General features: G+C 31.4%; 4 protein-coding genes across 5 annotated transcripts in view; 2 read left to right on the top strand and 2 right to left on the bottom strand.

The window, feature by feature from the left end:
- Positions 1–146: 146 nt before the first annotated feature.
- On the top strand, positions 147–2,719 carry LOC130665140 (checkpoint protein HUS1-like). Its single transcript, XM_057465426.1, has 3 exons — positions 147–412; positions 481–893; positions 2,245–2,719. The coding sequence occupies exons 1-3, from the start codon at positions 361–363 to the stop codon at positions 2,608–2,610; spliced, it is 831 nt and encodes a 276-aa protein (XP_057321409.1). The 5' UTR covers positions 147–360; the 3' UTR covers positions 2,611–2,719.
- Positions 2,651–4,571, bottom strand: LOC130665134 (nuclear pore glycoprotein p62). Of its 2 annotated transcripts, XM_057465419.1 has the most exons (3): positions 4,527–4,571; positions 4,282–4,397; positions 2,651–4,209 (listed from the first exon to the last, which is right to left on the bottom strand). In XM_057465419.1, exons 2-3 carry the CDS (start codon positions 4,325–4,327, stop codon positions 2,753–2,755), a joined length of 1,503 nt encoding a protein of 500 aa, XP_057321402.1. In that variant the 5' UTR covers positions 4,328–4,397; positions 4,527–4,571; the 3' UTR covers positions 2,651–2,752. The 2 variants fall into 2 exon arrangements, with proteins under 2 accessions (XP_057321402.1, XP_057321403.1); XM_057465420.1 differs by lacking the exon at positions 4,527–4,571 and having other exon boundaries at positions 4,282–4,414.
- A 112-nt stretch (positions 4,572–4,683) lies between these two features.
- On the top strand, positions 4,684–9,062 carry LOC130665135 (putative UDP-glucuronosyltransferase ugt-58). Its single transcript, XM_057465421.1, has 5 exons — positions 4,684–4,831; positions 5,523–6,107; positions 6,595–6,943; positions 7,865–8,114; positions 8,261–9,062. Exons 2-5 carry the CDS (start codon positions 5,746–5,748, stop codon positions 8,776–8,778), a joined length of 1,479 nt encoding a protein of 492 aa, XP_057321404.1. The 5' UTR covers positions 4,684–4,831; positions 5,523–5,745; the 3' UTR covers positions 8,779–9,062.
- A 1,400-nt stretch (positions 9,063–10,462) lies between these two features.
- The window catches only part of LOC130665136 (protein Wnt-1-like), a 45,408-nt gene continuing 32,218 nt past the window's right edge, over positions 10,463–23,652 (bottom strand). Inside the window, exons 2-7 of the mRNA XM_057465422.1 lie at positions 17,183–17,360; positions 13,116–13,239; positions 12,891–13,048; positions 12,123–12,300; positions 11,766–11,997; positions 10,463–10,923 (exon numbers count right to left, since the gene is read on the bottom strand). Of these exons, the coding sequence (XP_057321405.1) occupies positions 10,722–10,923; positions 11,766–11,997; positions 12,123–12,300; positions 12,891–13,048; positions 13,116–13,239; positions 17,183–17,360 (1,072 nt within the window). The 3' untranslated portion in view covers positions 10,463–10,721. The remainder of the gene's footprint in view (positions 10,924–11,765; positions 11,998–12,122; positions 12,301–12,890; positions 13,049–13,115; positions 13,240–17,182; positions 17,361–23,652) is intronic.

The following is a 23,652-nucleotide window of genomic DNA, read 5'->3' as shown; positions in this document are numbered from 1 at the left end:
TTTTTAAATTTCATGATTTAAAATTTATAAACTGTCTCATGCCTGTTACATTCACCCTCATAAAAAAATTTAGAAAATTTTATAATATTTAAAAAAAAAATTAGTGGTACCAACATCTCGGCAAGTTCAATTTATAAATATCTGTCAATTCATAGGTTAGGTCCAGTTAAGTTTCCCGCCAAAAGGTTTGCTGTCGGACAAATTTTTGTAAACATCAAGTGTCAAATTTTTAAAAGTTACATTTACTTACAGTAAATTACTGATATATAGAAAAACATTCAGTTTTCACTCCTGTCTTATTTTTCACTAAATATTTTATGATTTAATTTGTAATTTATTTAGAAAACAAAAACAATAACAATGAGATTTCGTTGTAAGATGACAGACGCAGTTGCAATGAGAGATTTCACAAGTAATTATAACCTATTTAAATTATTTTAGATAAATATCTACTGACAATAATTTTTTTAACATATTTAGATATTGTAACTGCGGTCTCCAAAACATCAAAGCACTGCGTACTTGAATTAACCAATGATCAAATTTGTTTTACTGTCCTCGATGAGTCCGGACGTTCACCCACAGTTTGGGTCGAACTATCGCGGTATCATTTTTTTAATGAGTATCTTATGGTGGGCCTCGGCGAGCATAACAACAAAATATTATTCGATTTCGACGCTCAAATGCTGGCTAAAAGTTTGACAACACTAAAGGCAACCGCTAGAAGCGTTAAAATGAAACTTACAAACAAACAACATCCTTGTCTGACCCTAGAAATTGAGTTACCGTCACTGACGACAGATTCTTGGCAATGTATCCACGATGTGCCAATTAAAGTTTTGTCGAGAAATGAATGGAATATTTTTCAACCACCGAATATACCTGATTTTCATGTAAGATTTCAATTTTTTTTAATTCTTTTATTAATATAAATTTAACTAATGAGGTAAAAATTAACTATTGAGGTAAAAGACCTAGAACCGGATCATTCGTCGTATTTGGATGTCGCGTTACTAATTCTAATAGGACTTATATTTTGGGTACTAGTTCCCTGATCGGGTACTAGTTCCTTAATTAAATTAGTGACATTATTAAGCATCATTTCAAGAATATTCTGCTAAATTTTCATAAAAAAATATTGAAAAATAAGCCAGTGGTAGTGGGGAGAGACGAGTCACTTTAAAAAAAGTCTCCATGCGGTAGGCAGGATAACTCATGACTGCATCTGAAATTAAAAAACCAAAAAGATTTCTTTAGTACATAAGTTTATCTTGGATTTGAGGAAAGAATTTTTTCTTCAATAACTTATTTTTTAATTAAACAGAAGGAGCAATTTTTGGTGAAAATCAGAATTTTTTTATTACGCCTTTACCAAAAATTCAAAAATGAATATTTTGTTTATTCTTTCGTTCAAATCCAAGATGAACTTATGTACTAAAGAAATCTTTTTGGTTTTTTTATCTCAGATGAAGCAGTCATGAGTTATCCTGTCTACCGCATGGAGAATTTTTTTGAAGTGACTCGTCTCTCCCCACTACCACGCGTTTAATTTTCAATATTTTTTTATGAAAATTTAGCAGAATATTCTTGAAATGATGCTTAATAATGTCACTAGTTTTAAAAATTTTAATAACAAAGGTACTCTGAAAAAAAAATCACAAAAATATCCTCTTTTTTTTGTATCTCAGCCCCTTTCCCTCTTTAATCGAGTACTATTTCCCTGACCGAGTACTAGTTCTCTAATCTGGTACTAATTCTTTGATTAGGTACTAGTTGCCTGATCAAGTACTAGTTCTTTTAACTTATAAGTACTTTTTTTTTTAATCTAAAGTCAAAGAACTAGTACTCGATCATGTACCTGAAGATCGGAACGTTTTTCGCAGAACGAAAATAAGAAAAAATAAATAAATAGTAAAAAATCTACTGGATCTAGATTTCGAAAATGTTTCACACGTCACCCGAAAATGACAGGCCACCCCCAACTACCCTTTAAGTTGCTTTTAGACAAAAATTTCATGAATTATTTTCATTTTCGTTGCGTGAAAAACGTTCCGATCTACAGGTACATACTCGATCGAGGAACTAGTACCCGATCAGAGAACTAGTACTCCATCACTTCACATGTTTTTATATTTATATTAAGTAAATACAGATATACAAATCCAAGAGTGATCGGGTACTAGTTTTCTTACCTTATAAGTACTCAGTATAAAAAAACTAATAAATCAATGTCTATTTAACCAGATTTCCATAGATTTACCTCAATTGAAGTACATAAGAAGTTTCGTTGAAAGAATGAAAAATATGTCGCCTCATTTGAGATTAATAGTAAACAATGACGGATTACTCGTATTAAAAGTCGAAACAGATGCAGCAAGTGTCGCAACACACTTTCAGAATCTCCAAGTGTGGAAACCAGACACGTCAGAAAGAGAAAATATTTCAGCATCTGTTGACATCAAACGTTTTTTCAACGTTCATGCCTGGGATGCCGTCCATCCTGATTCAGTCAAATGCAATATTATTGACGAGCGACTTGTCTACTTGCACATTAATCTCGACGATAACATCAAAGTCCATCATTTCATACCAGCAGTAGCAATCGACTGATAAAATTAAATCAATTAATCTGTATAAATAATTAAGTAAATTAAAAAAAATTAGATTATTTATTTTTTTATGACAAAGCAATTCAATGAACGTAAATAAAAAAAAAATTGAATTACAAAAGAACATCTAGTTGATTATTAAATTAATTGTACGCTAAATTGAAACTTCTTTCGTTTTCTTGTCTGAAGTTCTGATGCATTTGATCGATTTGCTGGATTCTTTGTGCGAGAATCGAAGTTCTCTGATCGATCCACTGGAGACTGTTCATATGCGCATTCAAAATCTTGCCGATCTGGACAATCGGGTCACTGGAATCCTGAGCACGATTGGCTTCGTTGAGATGCTCGATTATTTCCTTGAGATCTTCGGACATTTGCTTGAGTTGAGTGTCCAGTTTCTCCGCAAGTCTGTAAGTATACTCCCGTTCTGGATCCGATACCGAGACATTCGCAAGTTCTTTTTCCAGTGGAACCAGACAATCTTGCAGTTCTTTCTGCTGTCCCACAACATAATCAAGCTCGTGCTCCAACTGTTGCTGTTCAAGTTTAACTTTCTCGACTTGGTCATTCAGCGTGACGATTTTCTCTCCATTAGCGATAAGTAATTTGTCCCAGGAGTTTATTTGCGTTGCTTGATTCATGAAAACTTTTTCTTGCTCTTCTAATTCTAACGTCCATTTATTTATCGACTCTTCTAATTGACAAAAATTTATAGCACCTGTCTGACTGCTGCTTGATGAAGCAGTGACAGTTGTCGATGTTCCTAATGACGTTTGTGTTGATCCAGTTGTCTGTGTAGTAGAAGGAGTAGCTGCAGTAGTTGATTTGCTCAGTGAAAATCCTCCAGTGGAAGCTGCAGTTGTCGCACTATTGAGATTGAATCCCGTAGTGGCTGCTGATGTCGTTCCGGGAAATGAAAACCCAGTTAATGATGACGTAGTACTTGGCGCAGTTGAACCCAATGATAACTGAGTTGATGCTGGAGGCGCGCTAGTTGTTGCCGCTAAATTACCAAGTGTGGAACTCGACGCTAGAGCCAGTACTGTTGACAGAGGAGTATTTGTTGCTGATGAAGATGTGGGAACTGATCCAAACGGTTGTGCTGATGAAATTGTGGTACCGCCTAAATTAAATCCTGGTGCTGGAGTTGACATCGCCGTTGCACCAAATGACAGATTCGGTGCCGTGGTATTTGTCGCTGTGGATCCCAATGTAAATCCAGTTCCAGTAGCTGCTGGTTTTGCGATACCGAAGTTCAGTCCTGGAGTTGGAGCTGCGCTGGTGGTAGTAGAGGGAAATCCAGTGGTTCCAGGCATCCGAATATTGGAACCACCCATGCCAATTGGAGTACTAGTGGCCATTCCAAAAGGAACAGTTGTATTTGGAGCTGCTGCGGGTGCATTGAATGTAGGCAACGTTGACTGAGTCATTGGTGGCTGGTTTGCCATTTGAGTTCCCGGATTGAAACCGGGATTTGATCCAAAGGTCAGACCCTGCCCGAATCCAAACCCTGGTTTATCCTGTGGTTGCATTGCTGTCAATGTCGGTAGGGTTTTTCCTGGATCTCCAGCAGCGGCATTGAAAAAATTTGTGGGAGCAGCTAAAAAATTACAGTGTCTTCATTAAATTCTTTTTCTTTAAATGAATGAATAAGAGAAAGACATTTACGTACCTCCTGCGGCTGGTGCTGGAGCTTTTGACTGATCGAATAAATTCATTATTAAAATTTTTCGCAGCTCGTGTTGGGTGTAACCTCAAAGTACTGATGATTCTTTTCAATGCAAAGTTCTGTTGAGTAAAATATACTAGTGGAAGTTTATTGTGAAATTGTGATGAGAGATTGGATTCTTTCATGCGAGTAAAATAAATTGTATTGTAGCATATTTCTAAATATATGAATAAATATTAGGTATTTACCTTGATATCGAATGCCGCGCAATTATGATGTTTGGATCACTGACGCATGGATTACATAAAAAAAATATAAGACGTAGTTTTTTTAGTGAATTAGTGACAGCTGATATTTTACCGACGTATATATTTGAATAAAATATATATTTATGTACACATAACCTAATTCTTGTTCGAAACATTTGTTTATTAAAAATATTTTTAAATAAATATGAGTGTAATGTAGCAGATATGAGACAATTTTAAAATTTTAAATTAATTGAAATAATTACATTTAAAAAAGTGCGCGTACTAATTTTTTAATCATCTGAGTACGCAATTTTGAATTTTTACTCTACTTACATTTTATTTGTTTATTTAAAAATTTAAAAAAATATGATACTGAAGTTAGTGGACGTCTAATAATTTTTGGATTTTTTTTTAAAACGGTAAATTTAAAAAAAAAATATTTGAAAAAATTGCACTTGTAGTTTTTGAATTTTCTACATGTGCATATTTTTAGTTTTTTTTTTTTTTGTAAATTAAATGGTTGAAAAAAAAATTCGAAAATTATTTATTGTCTGCCACCTTCAGGATCATTCAAAATTCAAATTCAGGATGAGTGTGAATGTAGCAGACATGAGACAGTTTAAAAATTTTAAATAAATGACAAAATGCGCGTACTAATGGTTCATTGATCTAAATATACATTTTTATTCTGTTTACATTCTATTCATTTATTCAAAAATTTAAAAAATTCCCTCTTGTCAGTTACATTCACACTCATGACCGACATTTAAATAATTAATGATCCTGAAGTTAGCCGACGTCTAATTAATTTTTTTTAAAACGATAAATTATTTAAAAAACTGCAATTGTAGCTTTTTAAATTCTCTTCATGTGCATATTTTTAGTTTTTTTTTTTATTTAATTCATTTCTTTAAAAAAAAATCCGAAAATTATCAACTGTCTGCTAACTTCAGGATCATTATAAATATCATGTGTTATGTTTTCTATGCGTAGAATGCGAAGTGATAAATGTCACATATTTATGTAGTAAAGTAGCATTAAATTATTCATCATCAAGTAGCCGAAGTCAATCCGCTGGCGGTAGTTCGTCCTGACGGTGATGTTCTTACGCCGGTTAAATATAAATTTCGTTCACTAGAGTATAAATTAATACTGAATTTTATTCAAATAATTACGTTTTATTTAAAAAAAACATTTAATAATAAATTATAACAAAATGATTATCAATTATGTGTTGCTAAGTACTGCAATTTTAAGTGTCCAAGCATCAATACTCGCTTCGCCACCACAAACTGCCTTGATTATTGGATTTGAAAACGTGTATGATCTTTCTCTGCTAGCGAACACCATTTCCGATCAAGGTATCGATGTGACTCTGGTTATTCCAGCGTTAAATTCACGAGATATTTATGAACATCTTGTGCAAGTGGAAGTTATAAAACTCAATTTTACAACTGGAAGTAATGATAAGCGAGAGGAAAAAGCTTTAAAAGCTTGCGAGACTTTTTTAAGTGATAAAAATGTCATTAAACGAGTAGGAGAAATTCAGCCGACATTTACTATTTTTCCGGCAATCAGGTAATTATTTATTGTCAGTGTGAATGTAGCTGACGATTATCAATTTTTAAAATTTTTGAATAAATAAATAAAGATTAAAAATTAAATTTGTAAAAATCAGTACGCGCGTTTTTTTTAATTTCATTGTTTTTATTTATTTATTTTGAATTTATAAATTGTCTGATGTCGGTTACTTTTACACTCATTTTTATTTTAAAAAAAAAAGTTTTAATAAAATTTGAATACAAGTGAATAATAACGAGTGTGAATGTACCTGACAATTGACAATTTTGTAAATTTTTTAATAAACAAATAAAAATAAAAAATAAGTACTTAGATAATTGAAAAATGAGTACACGCATTCTTTTAAATTTCATTATTTTAATTAATTAATTTATTTCAAATTTATAAATCGTCTCATGTCTGCTACATTTGCACTCATGATTAATTAATTTTTTTTTTTTTTATTTAAGTAACTATTACAAATATTATTATTATTTTATTTCAGACATGATGCGTGTCTTATTCCTTGGGCAAAATCAATAGAATCAATACCGGTAATTTGGGCACTAGGGCAAGAAGATGAATATTACGCTGTTGAAAAATCACGAATGGCGATTCCATTTCAAACTGCAAAATTTTTTGACAGATTTTTAATTAATTTAAATCTTAAATCTATTTCCTCTTATGCTCAAAATAATTATGTTAATCAAGCTCTGAAATTAATCAAGACGTACATTAAAAATTTTCAAGATACTAAATTAGATGATTTATACTCCGATGTTAAAGTGTTTCTCTGGGGAGGTGATCCTATTCTACGTGTTAATTTTGCTCCGTTGACTCACCAGCTAATCGAGGTTTGTTACTATAATATTAAAAATTATAATTTTTACATGAATTAACTGAAATTAATTTTTTAAATTTCGTTAAACTCCTAATTGATATCAACTGTAAATGACTTTTTTAAATTATTTATCAAAATTTCAATACAGTCATTATAATTCAGTCATTGAATATTTTTAACAAGTGGAGGGAGGAGGGGCACTGTCTGTCAATGGCCTTAATAGTTCAAAATATTAAAAAAAAAACTAATAAACACTATGTGGCGCGAAATTCAAATCTATGTAGAATTATTTAAAAAAATTAAGACACCAAACAAATTATCATATAAAAAAAATTTTAAACTGCAAAATATACAAATAATTTTGCAAACGCGCATTTTTTGGTGCCGCAATTAGTCGCCCCCGGACAAAATAACCGCGACATAATAATCAAAGACGAAATAACCGAAGGATAAAAGAACCATATGACAAAATTACCTACGAAAAAATAACTGTAATATTCAAATTCCCGCGTATAATGTTTCATCGATATATTTTTCTATAGATTCGGTTATTTAATATTTAATGATTACTGAGATACAGTATGAATATAAATAGTAAGATTTGATAATTACTTGATATACTTCAATTATAATAAATAATATAAAACTATTACGATGGCAATTACATATACTAAAAAGAAATAAATGTAACTTATAAAATGATATATTTGATTTAATTTAGAAATCGGTATGTTCAATTTATTTCAATATGAAGCTACTCCTTGTGAAAATTCAAACAGTTAATCTGTCGTAGGTAATTTTTTCATTCGATTATTTTGTCGCGGTTATTTTGTCCACGGGTCAAATGTCACGGAACCCATTTTTTAAATTTTATTCGATATACATTACTTCACTTATTTAAAATTTTTTATACTAATGGTGATTTTTATTCAAGATTGGCTGCCATCACTGCAGAGGCGTACAACCCCTACCGCCTGTTCTCCAGAAAGAACTGATAGAATTCAAACTAGGAACGATAGTCGTTACTCTGGACTCGGAATTTATAGATCTCATAGAACAGTTGGCCCAGGAGATTCCTCAAGGTAGACAAGGCCAAGCGATCGTATGGAAGAGTAAAATAGTAAAGAAAACAAATAAAAAAAACGTATTCATAAATGCAGATGTCGATCGTCAAGATCTTATAGGTATTTATTTATTTTAAGTTGATAAAGCTCATAAATTTGTTATAAAATAAGTAATTAATAAATTATATTTATTTAATATTTTTTTTTTAAATACTATTTTCTTTATTGTAATAAATATTAATTAATAATTTTTTAATAACTTATAGGCTATTCAAGAACACGAATATTATTTAGTCATTGTGCAGATACTGAACTTTTGGAGGCTAAATTTCACGGCACGCCAGTGATATGTTTCCCCCGAAATTCACAGGAAAAAAATAATAATTTACGTGCCATTGAATTGGGAATAAGTATACCGCTAAATAATGACTATACAATTGAAAATGTATACAAAACATTTTACGAAATAAATGAAAATGTTAAATATCGTGAAGTCGCAAGAAAAGTATCACTGGCTATTAGAGACAAATTAGCACCAGCGTCTGATAGACTGATATTTTCTCTCAGTTACGCTGCTAGAAATAAAGAAACGATGATCGATTATTGGCCAGTGGGAAGAGACATAAATATAAGTACATTTACTGAGGACGTTAATTTCTTATATGGATTAATTATTGGTATTACAGTGGGTGCTTTATTTGTCGCAACTACCGTACTGACTTGGTATTATCAAAGTAAAGATAACAAGTTAACTAAAGTAAAGGGAAAAAAATATAATCGGTAAATTTGATATGTGGTTATAAATATAAAATATGTTATGTTAAAACATTAAAATGAATTACAGTGATAAATTCATAAATACATGGACATTTTTTATATGCATTTATAAATATACTTAAGAATACAGGAAATACATATACATACAAATATTTCATGCTAAAAATACCGCAGCCTAGTGCTTTGCTTTTACTAAGAAATATTTGACACATTCAAGTAAGCTAATGTATTATTATTATTATTATTATATATTTATATTTATATGTATAAATAAATTACAATTTGTCAATACTGCGTTTTGTATATCATCATTGCAGCGAGTTCTCGCTCGCATATCGTAATTAATTAATTTTTTATATATTTTAGGCTCTAGAATACTTAAATATTTATCTAGCCTTATTAATATAAATCACGATCTCTATATGAACAATAAAAAAAAATAACGAATTTTAAAAAATGTGCACAGAAAAAAAAAATTTTTGGCGCGAAAAATATTTACTCGCCTCCTTGATCGAGTACTAGTTCTTTTACTTCAGATTTAAAAAAAAAGTACTTATAAGCTGATAGACCTAGTACTCGATCAAGGAACTAGTACCTGATCAGGCAACTAGTACCTAATCAAAGAATTAGTACCAGATTAGAGAACTAGTACTCGGTCAGGGAAATAGTACTCGATTAATGGGGAAAGGGGTCTGAGATACAAAAAAAAGAGGATATTTTTATGATTTTTTTTTCAGAGTACCTATGTTATTAAAATTTTTAAAACTAGTGACATTATTAAGCATCATTGCAAGAATATTCTGCTAAATTTTCATAAAAAAATATTGAAAATTAAACCCGTGGTAGTGGGGAGAGACGAGTCACTTTAAAAAAAAAGTCTCCATGCGGTAGACAGGATAACTCATGACTGCTTCTTCGAAATCAAAAAACCAAAAAGATTTCTTTAGTACATAAGTTCATCTTGGATTTGAACGCAGGAATAAACAAAATATTCATTTTTGAATTTTTGGTAAAGGTGCAGTCAAAAAGTTCTGATTTTTACCAAAACTTGCTTTTTTTGTTTGATTAAAAAATGAGTAGAGATTGAAAAAAAAAAATCCTTCGTTCAAATCCAAGATAAACTTATGTACCAAAGAAATCTTTTTGGTTTTTTAATTTCAGATGCAGTCATGAGTTATCCTGCCTACCGCATGGAGACTTTTTTTAAAGTGACTCGTCTCTCCCCACTACCACTGGCTTATTTTTCAATATTTTTTTATGAAAATTTAGCAGAATATTCTTGTAATGATACTTAATAATGTCACTAATTTTAAGAATTTTAATAACGAAGTTACTCTGAAAAAAAAAATCACAAAAATATCCTCTTTTTTTTGTATCTTAGACTTCTTTTCCCCTTAAGAATATTTTTGTGTTTATTTCATAATGAAAAATTTTTTAGGGCAAGAAAAACTTTTCTTGGGCCAAGAAAAAATTTTTTCTGTGTGGACGAATAATTTTTAAAGTTTGTTGTAGAGAATAGCGAATTTATTAAGCGAGCGAGTACTCAATGAAATTCTTCGAGAATCGCTATAAGTAACCGTAAAACTTCTTATAAACTATAAATATATATACACATGAGTAACTGATATAAGATTAAAAAATGATTATATGTACATTCATTGGCAGATATTTAAAAAATTGTTTTTTTTTAATTATTATTTTTAATATTTTTACGTCGGACGAGGAGTCTTATATTTTATTTTGGCTAAGTCGAGATTCCATCTCGAGGCTGTAAATATATAATTTAAAAAATGACCATTGGCATAGAAATAATAAATACAACCGATAAAAACCCGCCACAAGAAGAGATAGAACTAGTTAAAGGGAAATCTTGCTATCTCTTTTATCACTTTCGCAATGCGTCCTTTAACGCTATGGACTAATAATTGCAAATGGATGAGGAAGGAATGCTCAATTACAAACGTGTTCCTCACGCGTGTGTCGACAAAGCTCACACTGTACCCGGCAACACCATACAAATCTACATTTGCACTTCTCCGTGACGTCGCGCACTCGAGTTTGATAACCTCGACCGCAGCAGAGAAGTCGACAGCCGTCGAGTCCGAGAGATGTACGATTGCATATTCGACCTCGTGTTCCAGGAATTCCAAGTCTAAAAATGTAACAATCTTATTAATAATTCCATATTTATATATCTATAAATTTCTCATAAATTTATTGACTGACTATTAATATAAAAGAGGGGGAGACAAAACGGGGTACAGTTTTCGGAGACTCAAGTACGTGAAATTTTTTTGAGGCAAAATGGGGCATTCCCTAAAAAAGGTGAAAAAAAAATTTCTGGATATAAAGAAATTTACACTAAGAAAAATTATATTTCATATAATTATTGGATGCCAAGGAAGAAAAGTAAATTTTCTAGTTTGTCATTGATATTTTTTAACTGACACCAGATCATTGCAGGCAGATCGTGGGATATTTTTACCCCTTCCCGTGGTGAAATTGCATGGAGTGTAATGCTGGGAGGGGGAATTTTATCTTATGAACTGGCCGTACTGCACTAGATTTTTGAAAAAGTTTAACGAAAAAATTCAAAGTAATGCTCAATTATACCGCGTTACTAATTCCGAAGGAACTTAAATTTTTCTTTGCCCTTTTGACTTTAGGAAACTCCAATGCCAAAAGGGAGTGCAATTTTTTTTACTGTCAATCTTGTAGACTTATTTTGAAGCTAAAAATTAATTTTCCAATTTTCAGCTTCTCATCTACAATATGATTTGCAATTAAAAAAAAATTACACGCCCTCTTGGTATCAGAGATTTTCCTAAAGCCAAGAGACATAAAAATATGAGTAATTTTGGAATTAACAACGCGATATTCACGTGATTTTTGAATCTTCAAAAAACTCTTTTTATAAAATTTAGGGCTACCCCATTTTGCCCGTCTCTCCCCCATATTTGAATGCGTATTGATGCACTATAATATTACACTTACGTTAAATTTCGTTCGCAATAATCAGGACTGTCCTCCAAATAGACCAAGTCCGTTTTATTCGGTCGTTTTAGATCCGGTCTAGCGGGTCTAAGTCTCGCCGGTCGTCTTTCGCCTCTCTGTACTAAACGTACCAACGCAGCACCTTCGTGAAGTGCCGATAGAGCTGTACCTGCTCCGCGAAACGCTGGGAGCCTTCGCCAGCAGACTCGTACACTGCAAGACCCTGACATGCCTGAGGTTAAACAAAAAAAAAATAAAATAATTTAAATTAAGCATTATTTGAAAAGGAAACTATTAATCTCGAGTACACAGCGTGAATTATTAGATTTAGCACGCAATTAATCAGGATTATTTTACCGTGACATTTGCAGACACGTTGCATCCGTGAACGTACAGCCCGTCTACCAGCCTCGCTGTCGTGTTTTCTCATCAGCTGTCCTGCCAATCCTTTGGGTCCACTTAATTCTCCTTCTTTTATTGGCATCTCAGCACCGTCCGACCACTCCCTCGACAATTTTTCACCGAAATGAATATCCTACAATAAATATAAGATGAGGAGGCATACAAATAAATAAATATAAAAGACTAAACGATTGTAAACGTTAAGAGACATTTTACAACACAAAGAACGACAGAATCAAGCTGTTAAGTCACTTGGTGGTGGAAGTAAACATTGTTATCCTCACTCGAATACTTGAGTGACGTCGACCATCTTATGTTGAGACTCACGTCAACAAATCCTCCGTCAGTGGATAAACATAACCGGAGAACTAATACGTTTGCACTCAACCCCAGCGAATGTACAAAAAAAAAAAAATAAAGAAAAAAATAAAAGGAGAAAATAAAATATCACTGGTGTTTGTTTCAAAGTACAGTTGTATATACATATATATATGTTGGATATATAACTATGACGTATATACAGACGGATCCACGGATCTAAGGAGGGTTGTTGCAACTTAACAAGCTTAGCCCGCTCAATCCCCTTGTAAGCTCGCAATGTCTACAAGGGGTCATCTGTTGACGTGAAATGCATCCATTCATGTAATGACGACAATGTTTTTTACCGTTAAAAAATAGGAAAACTAGAATAACAACAGATATATATGTATGTATATATATTACCTCGCTACAGCCACCCCATTGCCAATTATTGGGATGACGTGTTCGTACGCGATTGTCGCAGGAACAATCAGTCAATTCACCTCTCGAGCAAGCTCTGGTTATGCTGAAAGCGACACCCGCTGCTGATATTGCGTAGACAAAAGCGGCCTCACGACTGTCTGTAAATTAAAAATGCTTATTATTTACGTATATATTTAATGATAACTTTAAGTAATGTATACTTACTGACTAACATTACCCCGCCGAATATATTTTCCGGGTTCTCGGGACTCACTGAGCAATTCCATCGAGCCGAACGAAACTGGTACTGGCATTCCTCGATGGCCAGCTTGGCTCCAGCACTGATGGCCTGTAAATGACACAAATATCAATTGGTATTGAATGCCAATGACAGTTTCAAATAAATATCTTATATTATAGTAAAAAATTACGTAATATATATCTTCAGTATAAATGTAATGAACGATTTTAGTTCTTATTGTTAGTAGTTAGTAGTATTGTTCATAGAAATCTATATATTGCATTTGTCCTCATGGAGAAATTTTGAAATAATTTTGCCGTAGTCGTTATAATTTATCGAGTAGGTTCAAAAAATACCATTGGATCAAAAGTTTAATGGGTACGGCAGATATCAGGAGCTGGGTTGGGTTTCAGGACGGCCCCCAGCCATTTGATAATAGCGGCAGTTTTCAGGATCAAAACATCGGTTTTCAGGACATCATATATATATCAGGACTTGTCTATGAAAAATACCGATGTCCTAAAAACTGCCGCAACTGAGTAGTAGGGTGGATGTTAAAGATTAAATCTTCTCAGGCGCCCCATAAAAAGCTTCTTTTTACTAAAAAAATGCGTGGGGAATTTGGTTTTTTCTTTTGAAGTAAAAAGAACACGTGCCGCAGGACGATCAAAATTCATTTCTCGATACAATCGCGGTTTTTTTTAAATATCGCATGAAATATGCAGATTAAAGGAAAAAATCATAGGAACAATTTTGTAGGAAATTAAATTCTTGACAAAAAAGGTTATGTTCATTTTTTTTATAAGATGTGTATTTATGAAGATATTTTAAAAAACTTTTTTAGATCTTATCAATTGAGCATTTTCAGGATTACATATGTTTAAAATAACGTTTTTTCTTAAATATAGATAACTTCGTAACTCGTAACATATCAATCATTAGTGCTTGTTGTAGTTTCTATATACTTCAAAAAACGTTATTTTCAATTTTCGTAATCCTTAAAATGCTCAACTCTTCAGATCTAAAAAAAGTTTTTTAAAAATATCTTCATAAATACACATTTTATAAAAAAAATGAACATGACCTTTTTTGTCGAGAATTTAATTTCCTACAAAATTGTTTCTATGATTTTTTCCTTTAATCTGCATATTTCATGCTATAATTAAAAAAAACCGCAATTGTATCGAGAAATGAACTTTGATCGTCCTAAGGCACGTGTTCTTTTTTACTCAAAAAGAAAAAATTAAATTCCCCACGCATTTTTTCACTAAAAAGAAGCTTTTTATGGGGCGTCAGAGAAAATTTAACTTTTCACGACCAGCCTACTGAGTAGTATAGAGGAGCATGGGGTCACCCCGGTCACCCAAATTTTGAAAAGTCTGTCATATAATAGATTTTGAATTTAGTTTTACTTCATACTTTCATTTACTTAAAAGTAATTAATGAGCCTATATATATATATATATATATATATATATATATATATTGGCACATTTATGCTATCAATGATTATCTCAGTTAAGTTTGAAGACGAGAAAAACGGGTCAACTAATTCCGAAATAATGGAAATTTGAATTTCCAAAAATAACGAAAAATGATTCTGTGGTTTTTTTCGCAGACTTTTAAATGAAAACATGTAGCCTTGTTATGTGAAAAGAAGGTCAGAGCTGGTAAAAACATATATATTTTAGTGTTTTTAGTTCTTGTTTACCGACAACTTTTCTAATTTTGATAAATGTTCACAGTTACGTGATCAATTTTGGTGTTATGGTGAAATTGTCACTATTATATGGTTCAAAGTTTTTGAGGGATGATTATATGTAATTTTACATAGGGTAGAAGTACCGTTTTTGGCCACTTTAGGGCCAGTTTTGGCCACTTAGAAATTTTGAATAAAATAATTTGTAAATTACGCAACAACATAATTTTTTTTTTTAAATATGTTTGAGGATATTTTTATCACACTATTGCAATGAAATTTTTTTTTTAATACGTTTTCATTAATTAAAATAAAGCATTAAATGTCCAAAGATGGAGCAGTGGCCACAAATGGTACTTCTACCCTACTCATTCTTCAGACAATTGGTCAATTTCAAAATTTAAAAGGATTCATTGAATATTTAAAAAATGGCGGCAATTTTTAATTTTCAAATTAATTCCGAATTCCGCTTCTGCTTTTTTATCTTCATAAATTTTCTACCGGAAACATTTATCCTTTTTATGTACAAAAACGTCAAAACTCAATACTGTTGTTTTTTTTTACTTTGTCTGGTACGATAATTTTTCAAATTTTAATAAAGGATTAAATTTACATACAGTGTAAACTCTATATAACGTCACTTAAGGGACCGTGCATTTTTCGACGTTATAGAGAGTGGTCGTTAAATGGAAAGAAAGAAAAAATTGCATTATTTTAACGTTCTAACATGTACGAGTGTATTATACAAATAACAACAATACAATACAAATAACAACGCTTATTGCGTATAGTCGGTTATTTTAGTCTGATATTTTTTGTTGCACCAATATTCTAATTGTAATTTATTATAAATTTTACTCATATCATGAGATACTGTCATATCAACTTCATTAAATAAAAAATATTTTTCCAACAATTTTGCTGCATTAAGTGCTTCGTTAATGCTTGGTGGAGGCTCAGGGTCGTCTTTCTCATCTTCATCTTCATCCGCCTGCTGTTCCTCAGTATTTTTCACAGAATTTAAAATTTCTTCATCTGTCAATGAAACTGTTGTAACCAGACTGTCGTCAACTTCTATGTAGGTTTGTAAATTTCACATCACTAATTTTTTCACCAGCTTCTATAGCACGTATTAATAAAACTTTTTCGTCAACACACAAAGATTTTCTTTTACTCGCCATTCTTGTAGTTTGAGGGTTTGTAGGCAACTGAGAGATTATGATAACATGTAACTAACGAAAGCCGAGTAGTTGAGGTAAACATGTGTAACTTCATTCACACAACAAACATACGACTGCATTTCTTAGAATTTTCGGTATGTCAGTAAAAGAAAACATACACAACTACATTTCCATTGATTTCGGCAACTTAGTCAGTACTTCCTAGTAATTAGTAATGCCTTATTGTGGTCGTTAATTAGAGTAAGCGTGATGCTATATGGAGTGTATTATTGTATAGACAACAATGTAAACCAACCAAAGTCGAGAAATTTGGACGTTATACGGAGTTTGACGTTAAATGGAGTGTCGATATATAGAGTTTACACTGTAATTAATTTTTCTGTTATGCCTAAAATTTCATAATTCTTTTTAAAATTGAAAATTCATAAAATATCTCCAAAAATATTAATTTTTAATTCAATTTTATCTAAAAGCTTCAAAAAAAAAAAATAATGATAAATCTACTTCCATTTCGGATACCGAATGCTTATTTTTTTTTTATAATTATATTCGTTTTAATGAAAGATATCCTGCGGTTTTAATTTGACTTAATATATATTTAAAAATGAATATTCATGTGTCATTAGTTAAATTACATTTGTCGATGTCGAAATTAAATGTTTAATTTGTGTTAAACGTTTTCGTTTTATTTTACATTAACGGAAAAATTTTGAGGTACACGAAGATCAACTTAAGATATTTTAGGAAATAGCTTATTATCAACATTAAATCTATCAACTATTTACTACTAAGTAGTAAAAATTACCATTTTTAAATTTGATCATTATTATATTATTATTATTTATATATACATATATATTTTTTATCATCGTAAAAAGGCGCACAGGGAGGGCCAGCGATAAATGATGACCAATGCAATAAGAAGCGTCAAACCACTCCGCCCAGTGCTTCCTTTCGTGAATGCCGCGGCCCGTGTCCCAACTCTTTGGTTATCTGGTCTCAAGTTATATTTTTATTTTCATCATATATAGTATACGTAAGTAAGCACGAGCCGTATGGTATAGCCATCGTAGTCGCGAGCGAGCCCTGACAGAGTAAAGGAAAAGAAGAGAAGTAGAGAAGAAAAGAGAATGAAAAGAGTGAAGAATGAAAAAGATAAATAACTACTTGCCTGTAGAATTGGAGGTGAGCGTGAACATATTCCCTGCTGTTTGATTGTCAAGTGGGAGCTTTTGCAATTCCTTTCGGCACTTGCTGGTCCGATAACACCTGCGCCAATCTGCGTTATACCATCAGTACCTCCTGTACCACTTTCAAATCCATTTAGTCGTGGTTCCAGACCCAAATACCTGACCAACAAAAATTTTGAAAAAATATTTTACTTTTTGTTTCAATGATTTTTATAATCCGTTAATAATTATTATTATTTATACTGTCAAAAATCGGGAGTGAATTCGGATTTTATTTAAATTCAAATTCACTTCACTCAGAGTTCCGGAGTTTTAGAGAAAATCGCTACGAATAAGGAGTAAATGGAAGGATTTGTTTTCAGCGGAGTTATTTCGGAGTGAACTGGATTTTATTTAAATCCACGACCTCTCGAATTTAGAATTTTGAAATTAAAATAAAGTAGGAGTCAATTTCACTTTGAACCGGATTTCAATACTAAAATAAACTCCCTTAGGAGTAAATTTTACTTCAAGGGCATTAAATATATACACAATCATCTACTCCGTATTTACTCCGTCACTCAAAGTTCCGGAGTTTCAAAAAAATGACTCCGCATACGGAGTAAATAAGAAGTTTTGTTTCCAGCAAAGTGATCTGGATTTTATTTGAATCCACATTCATTCGAATTGGGAATTTTAATACTAAAATATATTTCTTTAGCATTGAATTTCACTTAGAACTGGAGTTTAAAAATTCAAATAAACTTCCCTTCGGAGTGAATTTTACTCCAGGGGATTTAATAACTTATTAACTCCGGATTTAATCCGTATTAACTCTGAAAATTTTTTAGTGTAATATATATAATGTGTGTATATTATAGTGAATACGAGGATATTGTAAGATATATAATCGCAATTAGAAAGAATAAGATAAAAATGAAGGAAGAGAGATTTTCTAGTACGCTATAAAGCTACTATATAATTAGAGCAGGCGTGTTTTGGGTTAAGATTACAGGTCGCAAACCGAGAGGTCGGCTGGTAAAATTGTTCCTCCGGAGGCGTAACCACGCGCGCGGTGCCTTTACTTTACAAAAATTAGTGGAAGGCGCGAGAAAAAGGTACTGCGGTAAGCTGATGCGGGAACGTATTAAGAGAAAAGAAGTCAAGACTTTTAAGGAACTAAAGTCAGAAAAAATACACACACTCACTCATTATATATATATATACATATATAATAAGAAAAAAAAGACCTAGACAGATGTGGACAACGAAAAATTTCTTCCAAGCATTTTTATCGTCTTCTTAACGAGTCTGGATAGATTTATCGAGGCTCGACGAACAACCGCGCTTATGCGAAGGCATGCACTGATGAGGTGATGAATTGATGTGTAGATTCAGTAGAGATACCGCAGTTATTAGTATAAATGTTTTTCGTGTCACCGTAATTCATTTGTTTAAGTAAAATCCATTCATTTTTAATTCAAATATCATTTAATTAATTACAGTGCGTTTTTTTTAAATTACTTTTATCTGTAATTTTCTCAATTGAAAAAAATTAAACAATTATTAATTTTTTTTTTTATATAACGAGAAATTTTATTTAAAAACGAGGTAATAATTTATGCACAAAGAAAAAGATTTCTGGCCTCAAGAAAATTTTTTTATCAATTGAAAACAAAAATTTCCTTGGGGCAGAAAAAAAATCTTGAGCCAATAAATTTTTTCTAATCTTAAGAAAATTTTCGTTAGGCAGCAATAATTTATAATGTATACATTAACACAGAAAAAAAAAATTCTTGCCTGAAAGTAAATATTCTTGATTCAAGAAAATTTTTTTGAAAACCTCAATTTTCTCGGATAAAGTAGAAATTTCCTTCTGACCAAGACAAATTTTTTTGGCTCAAGAAAACGTGACTTGGTTCCTGAAAACGTTTGTCTTCCAAAATATTTTCTTGACTCGAGACAATTTTTTTTTCGTATATGAAAAAATATTGTAGACATTTTATACATTCAGAAAAAAATGACGTAGGCAATTAATGTCTTCCCGAATAATTCAGTTTCATTTTAACACTTATAGTTATCAATAAAATACCATATAGGGTAGAGGTACCAGTTTTGGACACTTCTAAAATTTAAATAAAATAATTTGCAATGACACGATTAATTTTTGGAATGTGTTCGAAATTACTCTTGTCATACTATTGGATTGGAATTTTTTTTTTATACTTTTTCATTAATTAAAATAAAGTATTAAGTGTCCAAAAATGGAGCAGTGTCCACAAATGGTACGTCTACTCTACAGAAAAAAACAAAAATAAGTAAACTTGCAGCTGAATACCAGCCCCCCCTTTCCTCCCTCAAAAAAAATAAAAAAAATCAGCATTGAAAAATGATTAGATTCAAAGAGATTAAAGAATATTTCTTTACTTTTCAATACTATGGTGTTCAGAAAAATATTAGTTTAGGTCGAAAACCTCTTTTTTTAACTTTAAAAACTATAAAGATTTTTAAACTCCATGGGTACTTGAAAAACATACATAATTTAAAAAGCATGTTCGGCTTGTCGGTTTATTTGTCTTTGTCCAACAAACTTTTTTTGTAATATCAAAACCAACTATTCAAAAAAAATCACATTGTGAGAGAGAGTATATTCTAAAAAAAATTTTATGGTTTTTAATCAACAATTCCATCGTATTATGGATGAAAGAATTTCATAAAAATTAATAGCATGGTAAAAAAATATAAATTATGATATCTTACAGATCGCAATGTTCAGTTTAAATGCATTGGATTTTTGTTAATGTAAATGAAATGTACAAGAGTTGAAAGTAATTAACACTCTTATTGGTATGTATATTTTATAGCGTCAGGTGATAAAATACTCATTAAATTCCTTTTTACATTCTATTATTTTTTTTTTTTGTGAAATTAAATTCTCATAAAATTTCTATAATTATCCCAGTATTTTTATAAAAATTTTTTTTTTTAGTTACTTAAAAAAATTCACTTTCAATGAAAATGTTAATAGAAAAATAAATTCATTGTTAAAAAAACGCGATGTTAATATCACTTCACATCGGTGTACATGCACATAAAAAAAAATTTGTTTTGCCCAAAAAATTTTCCCGTTTATTAAAAAAATTTTCCGCATTATGAATTAAAACACAAAAATTTTACTGGGGTGAGAAAAAATTTTTTGCGCTAAGAAATTTTTTCTCGTCATGAGAAGAATTTTGATTTAAATTCAAAATGAAAAATATTTTTCGCGCCAAAAAATTTATTTTTTTCAGTGCGGAGTAAATTCAAAAATAAAACTGTTCTTTTTAAACATCGGGAAAAATATTAACACCAATAACCTTAACACCGGGATAGTGTGGACTTACACCTTTTTTTTTACAGTCTGGTAGCAGTTTAAAAATTTTTAGTCAAGTTTTTTGAATCGAAATTTAAAACTCTACCATGTGAATTAATATTTCAAGCCTCATATATTATATTATCCTGTACATTAGGTAAGGAGTGTCCGCGGATTCATTCACGCTATTTATGTGTCCAACATAAACTCACATGAGAGTTAGCATGTCCTCAAAGACGAAGAGTAGTGGGTTTCTCTTGAAACTACTGCTTGTTTGACTGTATCTCTCAATAGTAAATTCACCGGCTCCAATAGTAAGCCAAGTCCAAGTCATTTCAATAAAGCTCATAGTACATCTAATCTGTATACGATATTTCCATTAATACGTTATACAAATACGTTATGTAAAAATAGTCAAGGAGATTTAGCTCGGGTTCAGTTATTGTCGTGCCAGTCCGTGTTGACAATTTAGCTTTGCAAGCCGCTTTGCCGATTTATACAGAGTCCTCGATCATGCAATATCGAAATAAACATCGCAATATATTAAATATCTTCGTTCTATTATATAAATAATAATACCAAGAAAAACTATTAAAAAATCATATACATATGTATGTTGGTTCTTTTTTTGAAACACTAACATACACAGTAAAAAACAAATCGTCAAAGTGTAAAAAAAAATGTGTGTTAAAATTCTGAGTGTTGAATCTTTAACACTTCTCTGTGTCGATTAAACACACAGTACTTATCTTGTTATATGTATCACTTTTTATATGTTACTGTAAAATCAACACACAAAATACATTATTTTAACATATACGTGTGTAAATTTTTTTTAACACTCATAACATGTTAAAACAACATATAGGGGAAGGAGGGGGGGGGGGTAAAATAGGCTGCCTAGACTTCGAAAACCTACGAATATTTTTTAGCCAAATGGGTTCCTAAAATTTCTTGAACAGAAATGATCGAATAGTAATTCAACAGAAAACTTTGAAATAAGTTATTTTAAGGCCCAAATCTTCACTATCAAATTTTTTTTTATATTAAATACATAGGAAAAAGTTTCAAAACATAAAACAAGCGAGAAACATACATTGAGTTTTGTTAGGGGCTCGTTTTACCCAACTTTTCAGGATTTTTTAATTTTGATAGACACAGCAAATTAACACCAAAAACTCAGCAGAAGGAAAAAAAAATTAAAAAACTGAGGATTTGAAAATTTTTTTCTTAAGAGGCCCATTTTGCCCCGATATGTGTTGATTTTGACGAATCTTTTTTTACTGTGTATATGTACACTGTAAAAAAAAGCGGGGTAAGTCCAGGCGGTGTAGGTGTTAAAATTTTCGGTGTTAAATTTCAACACCGAAAGCGGTGTGAAAATAACGCCGCCACCGATGTAAATATTCTTTACCAGTGTTAAAAAACTTCAGAGTGTTAAAATGTTTATCGGTGTTAAAAATATTTAACTTTTCGAATATTTTTACTTACTCGATCACTACAGTGAGACAGTAGTTTTATTAATAAATTAAATTATTGGTAATTGAAATGCTGGGCGTAAAATTGTGTAATTTTTGAATAAATTACGTATAACGTAAATAATTATTCAAAAAAGTACACAGCAAAATTTAAATTTCCTACAGATAATATTCATTAAATTTTTATATTTTTTTATATGTAATACATTTTTTTTTCTAATTTCTATACGTGGAATTTTTTTTACACCGATTTAACACCGCCAAATTACACCGCTTACACCGGTGTTATTTCATTTTAACACGTGAGGTGTTAAATCGAGTCCATTTTTAACACCGGTCTTTTTATAGTTTATATATATAATATTCATATTTATTTAAATATAAAATATAAATATATATAACAATAAGCTAGTACATATCGCAAAGACAATATAGAAAAAAAAAATAAAAATAATAATAAGAGAAAGGAAAGAAACGCATAAGCGTATAAACGAGGGAGAGGAATCGTCCCAAGAGTAATAAGGAGTAATATGACAGTGGGTGGAGACAGCTTGACAAAGAGCCAAGTGAATGAAAAAATCCATATTCAGATTCGATGATGCATACGAGCAAGAACCACGAGAGACGAGAGAGGATTTCTATTCATTAAAAAAAAAAAAAAAAAAATCTCGGCCGCAGTTATACTTCGTACAGGCCCCCCTTCCATTATCATCATTATTGCACATGAATAATGATTATTATTTCAAGAGCACTCCCCCCCGACCCGCGTCCTGTCAGGACTAGAAGTATCCTGTTGCTGTCATTGCCGTCATAACCACGTCAGTGGTGGGCTTTGTTAACGCGACAGTGATAGGGCCCATTTACTTTACCCAACATTCATCGGTCCGCTCATAATGGAATAAATCTCTAAAACCTACAATGCTTTAATGTCTATAAAAAAGGTTCCTATGTCCTATACATACACCTTGATATATAGGTAAAACCGTCACTATATTCTAGCTACTGATTTTATTGCGTTATACTTCAGGTATAAAATAACAACATCTTTTTTTTATTTTATTACATAAATCTATTTGATGTTGATCGTAATTTTTCCATACGTTTTACTACTGAAATTTTGCAATGACGTTTCTCAACAAATATATGAAAACGTGTATGTATATATATATATATATAATGATATTAGCTAATGATCTGTATGATTGTGGAGCCTTTGGGAAAACAGATCGCGAGGTTACAGATTCAGATTTACGATAAATATCAGAAGCATGACGGAAATCAATTGATTGTAGTATAGTCTAATGGACTTGTGGGTCATAATTGATTGTATATTAAGTAAAAAAAAATGAGGGTAATGTTGTTCAGATGAGCGAGGCTACAAGTACGATGACAGCCATCGACTGAATTTTGCTGCGGTCGTATGATCGATCAGCCCTCGTGTCCCATTGATACCCGACAGATCGAATTACTTTCTGCTAATACTTTCTCGTGTGTATCGGTTCTGAGCACGTCATCATAGACGACATGCAAACTACTGGATACGACAGATATTGTAAAAAAACGGTGCAAGTCCACGCTATCCCGGTGTTAAGGTTGTTCGTGTTGAATTCGAATACGGAAATGGTTACAATAATACCGGTAG

The sequence above is a fragment of the Microplitis mediator genome, chromosome 3 (genome assembly GCF_029852145.1).
Source record: "Microplitis mediator isolate UGA2020A chromosome 3, iyMicMedi2.1, whole genome shotgun sequence".
Classification (NCBI taxonomy): Eukaryota; Metazoa; Arthropoda; class Insecta; order Hymenoptera; family Braconidae; genus Microplitis; species Microplitis mediator.
Note: the sequence above shows the minus strand (reverse complement) of the source record. Positions and strands in the feature narration are given on the sequence as shown.

What these genes read in the sequence shown, in the direction of transcription:
- LOC130665140 (XM_057465426.1), top strand. Translation starts at nt 361, where the DNA reads ATGAGATTTCGTTGTAAGATGACAGACGCAGTTGCAATGAGAGATTTC. An exon ending in TGCAATGAGAGATTTCACAA is followed by an intron (nt 413 to 480) that starts GTAATTATAACC and finishes TAACATATTTAG; the next exon opens with ATATTGTAACTGCGGTCTCC. An exon ending in CGAATATACCTGATTTTCAT is followed by an intron (nt 894 to 2,244) that starts GTAAGATTTCAA and finishes CTATTTAACCAG; the next exon opens with ATTTCCATAGATTTACCTCA.
- LOC130665134 (XM_057465419.1), bottom strand. Translation starts at nt 4,327, where the DNA reads ATGAATTTATTCGATCAGTCAAAAGCTCCAGCACCAGCCGCAGGAG. An exon ending in TCCAGCACCAGCCGCAGGAG is followed by an intron (nt 4,210 to 4,281) that starts GTACGTAAATGT and finishes GTAATTTTTTAG; the next exon opens with CTGCTCCCACAAATTTTTTC.
- LOC130665135 (XM_057465421.1), top strand. Translation starts at nt 5,746, where the DNA reads ATGATTATCAATTATGTGTTGCTAAGTACTGCAATTTTAAGTGTCCAA. An exon ending in ACTATTTTTCCGGCAATCAG is followed by an intron (nt 6,108 to 6,594) that starts GTAATTATTTAT and finishes ATTTTATTTCAG; the next exon opens with ACATGATGCGTGTCTTATTC. An exon ending in CGATCGTCAAGATCTTATAG is followed by an intron (nt 8,115 to 8,260) that starts GTATTTATTTAT and finishes AATAACTTATAG; the next exon opens with GCTATTCAAGAACACGAATA.